Source organism: Saccopteryx leptura, chromosome 3 (genome assembly GCF_036850995.1).
Source record: "Saccopteryx leptura isolate mSacLep1 chromosome 3, mSacLep1_pri_phased_curated, whole genome shotgun sequence".
Lineage (NCBI taxonomy): Eukaryota > Metazoa > Chordata > Mammalia > Chiroptera > Emballonuridae > Saccopteryx > Saccopteryx leptura.
Window position 1 is genome coordinate 289,285,658 of NC_089505.1, and position 12,525 is coordinate 289,298,182.

Sequence of the window (12,525 nt, forward strand, 5' to 3'; positions counted from 1 at the left end):
AACCCTAAGATTCCTTTTAGTTCAGCAAACATTGATTGAGCACTGACTACGTGCCTAGGACTGTGCTAAGCCCTGACACTGAGATCTGAGGAAGACATGAGTCCTGCCCTGAAGGAGCTCACAGGAGAGAAAGGCTGTAAACAAATAATGGGATGTCATGGCAAAATACTAGGAATGTGTTCTAGTTATTCAGGAGGCCTACAGGAGGAAATGTGTAGATTGGAGGAAATCAGAGAAAAGGTCCCAAGCTGCTTAAGCTGTGTCTTGCAGGAGAATTAGCGGTTTCCCAGGTGGATGTGGGCTAGGAAGAGAAGGCCCGTATTGTGAAAGTGCACAGCAGCCTGACCAGGCGGTGGTGCAGTGGATAGAGGTTGGACTGGGATGCGGAGGACCCAGGTTCAAAACCCCGAGGTCGCTGGCTTGAGTGCAGGGTCGCTGGCTTGAGCGTGGGATCATACACATGACACCACGGTCGCTGGCTTGAGCCCAAAGGTCACTGGCTTGAGCAAGGGGTCACTCACTTGGCTATAGTTCCCCCTCCCCATCAAGGCTCATCTGAGAAAGCAATCAATGAACAACTGAGGTGCTGCAACAAAGAATTGATGCTTCTCATCTATCCCTTCCTGTCTGTCTGTCCCTCCCTTCGTCTCTGTCAAAAGGAAGGAAGGAGGGAGGGAAGGAAGGAAGGAAGGAAGGAAGGAAGGAAGGAAGGAAGGAAGGAAGGAAGGAAGGAAGGAAGGAGGGAAGGAGGGAGGGAGGGAGGGAGGGAGGGAGGGAGGGAAAGAAAGAACAGCATATTCAGGGAGCTGGCTTTCCTTCAGCAGCGCTGGAGGCAGAGCTCTCAGTGGGGAGGGTGGAAGTAACTGGTAAGAGTAGCCTGGGAAGCTAAGGCAGCCCATGGGCCCGTACCTGCTGCAGACTCGGGGCTTATCCTGTAAGGAGTGGATGACAGTTTGCCGCAGAGGACAGGTACACTTGGGCTTGTGTTTTCGGTGGATCATGAGTCATGTGGAGACAGATGGAAGTGGAAACAGGCAGTGACTGGGTCATGACAGTGATCCAGGTGAGTCCTATAGATTGCAGTGCAGTCAGCAGGTATCATGAGGACAAGAAAGATAGAATGGTGTGAGCCACACTAAGAAGACAGACTGGATGGGATTTAACAACTGGGTGGGCGTCAAGGGGGTGGGGTAAAGGGGAAGAGGGCGGGTTGTGAGATGCAGGGCAGGCCCTAGAGGTAGGCAGGTAAAGTGTCTGGGATACAACATTTAAGGAGTTGCTCACTCAAAGGGTGGTGCACAGGCTGACCTTGAGTGAAAAGGAGGAGTCTAGGATGTGTTCAGGTCTGGGATCTATGCTGGGGTGGATGGTGAGACAATAACGCAGAGCAAGGCCTGGGGGAGGTTCCAGCGTAGCAGGTGGCTGTTGTGTGGCAATGAGGACAGGCAGCCACTGGAGGGCGCCTTTCTCGGCAGCAGCTCCGTCCTTGGCCTCCGAGGCTGGGTTGGGCTGCTCTGATGACCCAGTGTGCTCAGTGTCCTCTGGCACCTTCACATAGTCCAACCTCTGACCTCCCCAAAACACCCTTAACCCCTGCCTTGTTCTGTCCCCAGTGGTGGGGCTTCCACAGGTAGCACAGGGGTCCCCTGCTGACGGCACCCCCTTCTTTGAAAGCCCTCAGGCAGGTCAGCAGGTTCCACTAGGAAAATTTCCAGTGCGGAGGCAGCCAATGTGTCTGGGTGGCTCAAGGTGATGTCAACCTTCCAGGAGGCCTGGGATGAAATCAGAGGACAGCTGGGGTGCTCTAGGGCAGCACCCTCTGATTAGCAATAGTGGACATGCATTTTTTTTTTAATTTTTATTTATTTATTTTTTACAGAGACAGAAAGTGAGTCAGAGAGAGGGATAGACAGGGACAGACAGACAGGAACAGAGAGATGAGAAGCATCAATCATTAGTTTTTCATTGCGTGTTGCAACACCTTAGTTGTTCATTGATTGCTTTCTCATATGTGCCTTGACCGCGGGCCTTCAGCAGACCGAGTAACCCCTTGCTGGAGCCAGCGACCTTGGGTCCAAGCTGGTGGGCTTTTCCTCAAACCAGATGAGCCCGCACTCAAGCTGGCGACCTCGGGGTCTCAAACCCGGGTCCTCTGCATCTCAGTCCGACGCTCTATCCACTGCGCCACCGCCTGCTCAGGCTGAACATGCATTTTATGTAGTCTCAATTTACACAACTTACACAAATTATTCATCATTCAAGCTTCAGCCCCGACAGGCATCTGTGGAATGTCTGCCCAGCACTGGGCTAGGAGCTGCCACAGAGAGGCTGGGGGTGGTGGGTTCAACAACCTGTGTGCCCTTAGTTCCTCCTTAGTTCCTCTCATTGTCTTCCTTGTTGACAGGGAGAGTAATGTGCAGTACCTCTCTGCAGGGTGAGGACAGAGATAATGTCTGTCAAGGGCTAGTTCAGCCCCTAGCCGATAGCGCCCAGCAGATGTATGCTAGCCGTCCTGGGTCGTAGTCAGTGCTGATATCTTAGATGTGAGAACTGAGGGGGTAACTAGGCTGAGGCTGTGCAGTCAGTAGGTAGAACCCAGGCCTGTTTGGCCATCTCTGAAGCTCAGGTGCCTCTGGGGTCCCATGTGCCCCTTGGTGGTACAGAGTCCTCTCCCTTTGGCTTTTCTTCATCTTTCCCATCAGCCTACAACTAGACTCTTCTGGTGCCTGTGTTGAAAGCCTTCTTCCAGAATCAGGAGACAGTTGTCTAAAAGCTGGGATGCCCATTGACCATCTTCTGTCTCCCCCTCCTGAATCCCGGCTGGGTGCTGATTGCCAGGATTTGGATGCCATCTGTACCCCCTCTCAGGCACAGTGAACCACCGTCCTTCTGGGTCCAAAGCAAACAGATCAGGTGCCCTACATTCCCTGAGGGATTCCCTCTCTTTTTCTCACTTAATGGTCCTGCCAACAATGTGCCAGGGCCCAAGAGGCTAGAGGAAAAAACTCCATTCTTGCTGAGGGCCACAAGGCCCCATCTGGGACACATCTGTGTCCCTTCCTGGAAGGACCACGGAAAGCAGGGAAGCAAAACCTCTGAATCTGGGGATCCTGTGGCCCTTTAAAACCCCGTCTCTAAACCTCTCTGTGGCCCTGCTGGCTGGCTCAGTGGTAGAGTGTTGGCCCAGTATGTGGATATCCCAGGTTCAATTCTCGGTCAGGGCACACAGAAGAAGCGACCATCTGCTTCTCCATCCCTCCACTTCTCCCTTCTCTCTGTCTCTCAGTCTCTCCCTCTCTCTCTTCCTCTCCCACAGCCATGGCTGGGTTGTAGCAAGTTGGCCCTGGGTACTGAGGATAGCCCCATGACCTCACATCAGGTGCTAAAGCAGCTCAGTTGCCAAGCAATGGAGCAACGGCCCCAGATGGGCAGAGCATCACCCGGGCAGGGGGCTTGCTGGGTAGATCCCAGTCAGGGCACATGTGAGAGCCTGTCTCTCTTCCTCCCCACTACTCACTTAAGAAAAATAAAAAATTTAAAAAATAAACCTCTGTGTGTCCCCAGGCCATGGAGAGCAAGCTGCTCATCGGGGGCAGGAACATCATGGATCACACCAACGAGCAGCAAAAGATGTTGGAACTGAAGAGGCAGGAGATTGCTGAGCAGGTAGGGCTAGGGCTTCAGGTGTTTGGGGGCTCAAGGCCTTGAGGCCATGTCCGAGGGACATCGGGCAGTAATCCATCATACACTCAGGCTCCCTGCAACAGCGCTGAGCACCTACGACATGCTGCCCTGGACGCCATGGGTCCACCAGCCCAGGCCCTGTCTCGCAGGGGCACTGCTAGCTGGTGGGTGAGAGAAAGCGGTGGCTCTCCACAATGTCAGCCTCCACAGCACCTGGTACAAGTTCCTGGGCCTTCCACAGGGGTGCAGGCTCTTTGCCAACTCTGACTGCGTCCTGAATCATCGCGAGCCGCAATTTGTTGATCTTACCAGTTGGCTGTAATGCTGCAGGGGGAGCTGGGGAGGCAGTTGGGAAGCCTGTGTGACAGATATCTGTATACAGTATATGGTTGACCTCTCTGGAACGTGTCGTTGATTAGGGCTGGGGTCTCCATCCACATGGGCAGTGCCTGGCAAAGGCATGGCCTTAGGAGCTGAGAAGCAGGTTTAGAGAGGCTCCACTGAGGAGGGGGTGGCAGCGATGGAGGGGGGTCAGGGGCACTCCCTTCTCCCTCCCAGCAGCTGTGGCCACAATGAAGCCAGGTCTCAGGAGAGGCAGTGAGCCTGTCCCCGAGATCCCTTGGCCTTCCCTGGTCTGTGCTGCTGCTCTGAGCCCATATGCCCTGCATTGGCCTAGAAACGCCGAGAGCGGGAGATGCAGCAGGAGGTGCTGCTCCGAGACGAGGAGACCATGGAGCTCCGGGGCACCTACACGTCCTTGCAGCAGGAGGTGGAGGTCAAAACCAAGAAGCTCAAGAAGGTGAGATGCCACAGCAGGACGGGGCCAAGGTGTGGGAGGCCCCGGCAGCCCCTGCCCAAGAGTCACCTGCCCAAGGGGTATATCTTTTAGGGCCTCTTCCCCACTTTGCTTTAACTGCTGAACCCCAGTTTCATTGCCTGGGCTGCTGGGAAGGAGCAGGGAAGGCAGGGGTTGGTGTTGGGGTGGAATACAGCCCTTTCCCCTGGGCCAGGTGAGGCCTGATAGGCTGGGAACACCACCATGGTCCTGGGTGACTTCCCCCTTTACGGTGTCCCCGGTGAGTCGAGTGGCAGTGTGAGCAGCCAGGCCTGGAGCAGGACAAGGGGAGTGGTGAGGGAGCCTGAGACTTGACCGTGGGGGAGCTCCAGGGAGGAAGTGCAGGGCTCTCAGGGCATGTGACAGATGAGAATATTTCGCCTCCAAAACCTGCAAAGGCAATGGCCGGGGCGAGGTGTGTACATAAATGAGGGTCAAGGACGGGAAGCAGCAAGTTTCAGCCTGGATTCTGGGAAGAAACTGGAGAGGTCTTGGGGTTGCCAATGTGGCTGCCCCAGAGCAGGCCAGGCAGGGGCCCTGTCTCAGTGGCAGTTTCCAGGGACACACCCCTGAGTGGGTTAGGAGTGAGACAGCAGGGTCAGTGCTGTCCTCTGCACTTCCATTTTTTTTTCTTTCTATTTTTCTGAAGCTGGAAACAGGGAGGCAGTCAGACAGACTCCCGCATGTGCCCAACCAGGATCCACCCAGCACGCCCACCAGGGGGCGATGCTCTGCCCACCAGGGGGCGATGCTCTGCCCATCTTGGGGCGTCGCTCTGCCGCAATCAGAGCCATTCTAGTGCCTGAGGCAGAGGCCACAGAGCCATCCTCAGCACCCAGGCAAACTTTGCTCCAATGGAGCCTTGGCTGCGGGAGGGGAAGAGAGAGACAGAGAGGAAGGAGAGGGGGAGGGGTGGAGAAGCAGATGGGCGCTTCTCCTGTGTTCCCTGGCTGGGAATCAAACCCGGGACTCCTGCACACCAGGCCGACGTTCTACCACTGAGCCAACCGGCCAGGGCCTGCACTTCCACTTTTGAGAGTCCCTAGAGAGTTAGGAGTGGGGTGGGTCACCTTCCAAACTGGCTGAGGCCCCCTCCTCTCCTTTAGCCCTGGACTAGCAGTCCGGTACTTGGGCCTGATTCTGGCTCTTCTATTAACTAATTGTGTGACCTTTAACACGTCTGTGCCTGAGTTTCCTCACCTATGAAAAAGGGGTATTGGACCAAAAGGTCCCCAGGGTCCCCGCTATTTTGCTGATAGCAGCTGAGAGAGCAGGTAACAGACCACAGTGTAGGGGGGCAGGGCAGCCTTTGAATAACCTGTCTTGACTTGTGAGGCAGCGGGAGGGAGACTCAGACCAGGCCCTGGCTCATCCCATGCTGTGGACCTGGAACCTGCCTGTCAGGGCCCAAGCTGGGTGGCCTCTGAGCTGCGCCTGTCCCCACCCAGCTCTACGCCAAGCTGCAGGCGGTGAAGGCAGAGATCCAAGACCAGCATGATGAGTACATCCGCGTGCGGCAGGACCTGGAGGAGGCGCAGAATGAGCAGACTCGGGAACTCAAGCTCAAGTAGGCTCCCTCTTTGTCTTATTCCTGGTCCTCCCAGCCATCCCTTGGGCCCCAGGCTTCTCCCTAACAGGATCGTATCCTTCCTGAAGGCCTCATTCCAGCTGCCACCCATGAGTTCATGTGTCTTAGTAATAGTGTGTATTCCAGAGGACGGAGAGGCCCAGGTTCTGAGGTTTCTTCTACCTCCTCTGTTTCCTTCTCCTTCCCTCCTCAGCCTGCACTTGATGAACTCCCTAAAGTGCATGTTGCATGCTGGCCAAAAGGAACCCCAACAGCTCTAAGCCTATACTCTTTACATTAGAATAATTGATTTTCAAGATCTATTATTTTGGAAGGATCCCTTCCCCCAACTTTTTGGTTTCTCCACCTGTGTTCCCTCCACCTCTTTGCTTCTTCTGATCCTTCAACTTCACATGACGTATAGGGTCTCTCTCTCCAATTTCCCATCTCTACCTTATTCCTGCTCCCAGGTACCTAATTATTGAGAACTTCATCCCCCCTGAGGAGAAGAACAAGATCATGAACCGGCTTTTCCTGGACTGTGAGGAGGAGCAGTGGAAGTTCCAGCCACTCGTGCCCGCCGGAGTGTGAGTCTCTCGCCCACTCATCTGGGCCTCGGGACTTGCAAGCCCACCCAGGTTGGAGACAGCCAGGTTGGAAGCAGGTTTTTATGGATTGAAGAGGGGCGAGAAGAATACAGATGGAGGTTTCTCAGGACCTCATGTAGGGGTCTCCATGTGGGAAGGGTGTTCTGACAAAAACAAAGTGTCTCATTGAACTGGGATGCAGGAAATACCTATGAGGGACCCAAAGAGAGGTGCCTCTTGGCAATCCCTGTGAGTGCTAACACTGGCCAGACTGATGACTATTCATTTATCTGGTGCCAAGAGCAACACCAATAGTGAATATTTGCTTTACTGTGTGTCGGGCACTGTGGAAGACTGAAGACAGAGAGTGGATCAGTAGTCAGCACTGTAGTCCAGTGGGGAATATAGAGAAGTGACTATATCAGGAAATCATAGAGGTGTGACCAATCTTGATAGCCTCACTCAGCTCTGTGATTCAGCATTTCCACCTGTTTCCACATCCCAGCCGGTAGGTACAGTTTGCGTCCATTGGCTGGGTGTGCAGCTCCCTCTGCTGGTGGCCATTAAGAACAAGGCCGGGTAGTCCAAAACTGCAGGACCTCTGTCCCTTAATTGAAAATCTGTATATAGAAGTATTTGGGAAGCCAAATACCAATGCACTTCCCCAGAAATTCCTTGTGCCCGCTAGCCTAGAAATGTTAATGCAAAGATAGGGCAGCAGTCTCCCCAAAGCTGCGGTGGGAAGCTGGCTGTATAGGTCTTAAGCTTCTCACAGGAGCATCAGATGCCTGCTTCATCTGACTACTTTCTGAAAAGTTGACCTACTTAAGGTGACACTATGCAAACTTGTAGTCTGCAAGTTCATGAATAGACTTTTCAGTGGTGTCACTTTAGACTTAAAATCTACATTTCCAATCTAGGTAGAGACCCACAGTAATTCAGCATTTAATGCAGAGATTCTCCACCATGGCCAAAGTTAGAATCACTTGTAAGTTAGGCTCCAAAAAGTCTGATTTAAAGAATCTTGGGTGGATCCCAGGACTAATTTTTTTTTCTCAACGCCTCCAAAGAGGCTTCCAGCAAGGAAGCCAGGCTCAAAAATTACTACTTTGGCGCCCTCTGCTGGAAGGAAATGCTAGTGAGGCTTCTGCTCCGTAGGGTTATTTTGTGCTTAAAAAAAGTTATTTGGTTTTAAGTTTGCAAGTGGAGGGATTTCTTTATATTAGATAGATATGGGATGAGAGAGAATCTGAGAAGGCATGTGTTCTTTAAACTTTTTATTTTGAAGAATAAGAATCGCAAGAACGATACAAAGATTTCCCATATACCCTCACAAAAACTCACAAATTAGTATCTTGCTTATTAATTTACCCACCTCGCCCATCCCAACCATTTGAGATTTTTTTTTTTTTTTTTTTGTATTTTTCTGAAGCTGGAAACGGGGAGAGACAGTCAGACAGACTCCCACATGTGCCCGACCGGGATCCACCTGGCACGCCCACCAGGGGTGATGCTCTGCCCATCCTGCCCAGGGGCTTCGCCATGTTGCGACCAGAGCCACTCTAGCGTCTGAGGCAGAGGCCACAGAGCCATCCCCAGCGCCCGGGTCATCTTTGCTCCAATGGAGCCTTAGCTGTGGGAGGGAAAGAGAGAGACAGAGAGGAAGGAGAGGGGGAGGGGTGGAGAAGCAGATGGGCGCCTCTCCTGTGTGCCCTGGCCGGAAATCGAACCCGGGACTTCTGCACGCCAGGCTGATGCTCTACCACTGAGCCAACTGGCCAGGGCCCAACCATTTGAGATTAAGTTGCAAATATCTGGTTCTTTACTTGTATTTCCTAAGAATGGAAACATTATGTTACCTAACAACAGTACGATGATCAAATTCAGGAAGGTTGCCGGTTTGGTCCCCGATCAGGGTTCATGCAGGAACAGCTCCATGTTCTTGTCTCTCTCTCTCTCTCTCTCTCTCTCTCTCTCTCTCTCTCCTTCTCCCCTCTCTCTCTTCCTCTCTTGCTGAAATCAATAAATAAAAATTTTTAAAAAGAATTATTAATAAATACCAGGTAGTCAACTACATACATTTCTGAATTACTGCTATTTATTTTTTCTTTTTATAATATCACTGTCCATTTTGCTATGTCTGATAACTGCCATAAATAATGTTTATCTCAGAACTCTTTTTTAATCACAAAAATATACAGAAGAAAAGTAAAAATAGATCTAGGAAGTTTTTATATGAAACAAAAATATTTTAATTATTTTTTTAAAGCAGCAGTGTGTGGTTGAAACAAAGTAAAAACAGTTCCCTCATAATTGGAACTCCCATTGTGATTCCCACTCGCTCAGAGGGCCGGAGGGTAGCATGATGGTACAAGAGCCGCTGACCCTGATCTGTGATCATCTGCCCCACACCCTCATTTCACAGAGGAAGGCTAAGTGTGGGGTGGTCCTTGGATGAAGTTTCTTCCATTTTGGGGAACCATGGAACAAGCTGCCTTCCTGGGAGGGTAGGTGCCTTCCCTCAGCATTGAGTCCCACTATTTGCAACATGACCTGATCATAGCTGAAAAACTTTCTTCCCAAAGCATGTTTAATTAGAGCATTGTCTCACTTGCTCAATTCAAGTGTAGAGTGGTTTGCTTTACTTGGCCTGTGGGATTCTGGGGTTGAGAACACCAAATGCTGCTCAAAGGGAAAGGAAAAAAAATAATTTGGGGGAAAGAAATTAATACCTAAAATCATATTGTCCATTTAGAGAGCTTTTGTTGGAAAAATGTGCTTCTCCTGCTCTAGCAACAAGCATTTACTTCACATACTCTTCCTCCGCCTCTCTCTAAAACAAAGGGTAACGGTCAGGCAGCTCTGGAAACAAGTCCGTATCTACTTATTTTGGAAGTCTATCCCTTTTTCTTGCTCTCCCCTATCTCTGTGTGGCACTAGTTGATACACTATAACTTCAGGTGAAATGCCTCCCATAATCACAAACAATTTTGTCTTAATGTTACTTTGAACAAAATTATTTTTAAGTGAGAGGAGGGGAGATAGACTCCTGCATGTGCCCTAACCAGGACCCACCTGGCAACCCCCATCTGGGGATGATGCTCAAGTCAACCAAGCTATTCTCAGCACCTGGGGCCAATGCTTGAACCAGTCGAGCCACTGACTATAAGAGGGGAAGAGGGAGAGAAGAGGGAGAGGGAGGAAAAAAGAAGCAAATGGTCACTTGTCACGTGTGGCCTGACCAGGGATCAAACCCGGAATGTCTACACATTGGGTTGGCAGGGCTCTAACCACTGAGCAAACCAGCCAGGGCTGAACAAATATTTTTGCAACTAGCTCTAGCAATAACTATTTTTCAAGTATGACCTTTTATTTTTAATTTCTCATAATAGACTTTCTTTTAAGTTGTATTTATACAAAATTATCTTCTAAGCATTGGATATTTGGCAATGTCTACAGCCCATGGTTTACAGTTCACAAAATTATATTTGTAACTTTAACCCTTTGACTTTTGCAACCCCAGCCACCCTAGATTCTTTTCTTTTTCTTTCTTTTTTTCTTGTGACAGAGACAGAGAGAGGAACAAATAGGGACAAGCAGACAAGAAGGGAGAGAGATGAGAAGCATCAGTTCTTCGTTGTGGCACCTTAGTTGTTCATTGATTGCTTTCTCATATGTGCCTTGATGGGGGTGGGGCTCCAGCAGAGCCAGTGACCCCTTGCTCAAGCCAGCAACCTTCAGCTCAAGCTGGTGAGCCTTAGTCAAACCAGATGAGCCCGCGCTCAAGCTGGCAACCTCGGGGTTTCGAACCTGAGTCCCCCGTGTCCCAGTCTGACACTCTATCATCCACTTTGCCACCGCCTGGTCAGGCCACCCTAGATTCTTTTCAAAGACATCATGGTGCAGTAGAAAGAGACTGGACTTTGGATCCGGAACATAATGAATCTAGTCCCTGCTCTCCCTCTCTTTTGTAGCCTTGAAAAGCTTTCTTTAACCTCTCTAAACCCAAGTTTCTTCATCGGTAAAGTTGAGATAATAAATGTACCCTGCAGCATTGTTGAGGCTGATGTGAGATAATGTGTGTGAGGCTCCAGGTCAGTACTTGGCACAGAGGAGATGATCAATAAATGGTCACGATCACACCGATAAGCCAATATTACACTTAAGGGGACACCAGAGAAACCAGTCTGCCTTCATCCTTAGAAGTGACATAGAAGGGCAGCTTGATTTCTTGTTTTCATTTTTATCATTAATCTTGAAGGAACCTTTAAACAAAGCATACCTTGCTCTAAATAGAATCAAGATAGAAAGTTAAACTGGCCCCGGCTGGTTTGCTCGGTTCATTACAGCATCGTCCTGAAGCACAGAGGTTGCCAGTTCGATCCCCAGTCAGGGCACATACATACGGGAACAGATCAGTGTTTCTCTCTCTCTCTCTCTCTCTCTCTCTCTCTCTCCTTCCCTCTCTTCCTCTCTTACTAAAATCAATAATTAAAATTTTTTTTAAGGCCCTGGCCGGTTTGCTCAGTGGTAGAGCGTCGGCCTGGCGTGCAGAAGTCCTGGGTTCGATTCAGGCCAGGGCACACAGGAGAAGCGCCCATCTGCTTCTCCATCCTCTCCTTCCTCTCTGTCTCTCTCTTCCCCTCCTGCAGCCAAGGCTCCATTGGAGCAAAGATGGCCTGGGCGCTGGGGATGGCTCCTTGGCCTCTGCCCCAGGCACTAGAGTGGCTCTGGTCGCAACGGAGCGACGCCCGGGAGGGGCAGAGCATCGCCCCCTGGTGGGCAGAGCATCGCCCCCTGGTGGGCATGCCGGGTGGATCCTGGTCGGGCGCATGCGGGAGTCTGTCTGACTGTCTCTCCCTGTTTCCAGCTTCAGAAAAATACAAAAAAAAAATTTTTTTTTTTAAGTTAAATTTGTTTTATTACAGAGGCAAAGTTTACCTCAGTAAGAACCTTCTCAGCTCAGGGCCGGGTCCCTCGATTTATTCACAGGCCTGTGGGAGGTGAAGAGAATCTGAAGCAGGAAGCCACATCCACCTCCCCAGGCAGGGGCGGGACAGTGTTGTGAGGGGAAACGCGAGGAGCAGAGGAGCAAGAGTGCAGACATGCCGGGAGGGGCATGCTACAAGGTGATGGCTGACCTGCAGGCACAGAGGTTCCTGCCAGATCCAGAGGAAAGTCTGAGGAGCTGCAGCAGCTGCATGTGAAGGGCCTGGGAGGAAAACATATGCTGGGAGGTTGGATGCCTGTGTTCAGAACAGGAGAGGAAAAGGGGTGATCGGAGGGCACTGGTAATGAGAATGGGATCAGCCCCTTAGACGGAGCCAAGAATGACTTTTTAATATTAAGGGGGAAAATACACTGTGATAACAGCCATCTGGAGGGAGGGCCCTAGGGGAACTCGGATCTACGAAGCACTTGCTGACTGTCTGTCGCAGTGGTCTCTCTTGGGAGGGGTGGATACTTCAGAGCCAGGCCTCCTCTCTGGGCTGTCCGCCACAGCCTGCTTACTATGGAGAGATCAATCAAGGAAAGTAGGCCTGAGGCAGAAGAGGGAGTAGATGGGGAGTTAGGTGTCCCAATTACAGGCTCCCTTCCCCCAGCCCCTTCTTCCCGCGTGCCACCCAGAATAGCCCTGGCATCTTTGTTGGGTCAGGCTGCCAGTTCACTCTGATCCACTGTTCTGCTCGCCCAGCCATGGCCTCCTGTCCTGTTCCAGAGCCTGCAGCCGTCAAGGCGTGCTTCAGCCCCTGACCAGTTCACGTGTTCTCCTCAGAGACCGTGCAGCGTCATGAAAAGAGAATCTGAAAAGGTTCAGTTTCGGGTTTCTTCCTAATTGTATGACCTTGGAC

At 51.2% G+C, this 12,525-nt stretch overlaps 1 protein-coding gene across 1 annotated transcript in view; it reads left to right on the top strand.

The window, feature by feature from the left end:
* The window catches only part of KIF3C (kinesin family member 3C), a 44,364-nt gene that overhangs the window by 22,506 nt on the left and 9,333 nt on the right, over nucleotides 1-12,525 (top strand). The window contains exons 2-5 of the mRNA XM_066378709.1: nucleotides 3,565-3,666; nucleotides 4,361-4,483; nucleotides 5,968-6,086; nucleotides 6,557-6,673. Of these exons, the coding sequence (XP_066234806.1) occupies nucleotides 3,565-3,666; nucleotides 4,361-4,483; nucleotides 5,968-6,086; nucleotides 6,557-6,673 (461 nt within the window). The remainder of the gene's footprint in view (nucleotides 1-3,564; nucleotides 3,667-4,360; nucleotides 4,484-5,967; nucleotides 6,087-6,556; nucleotides 6,674-12,525) is intronic.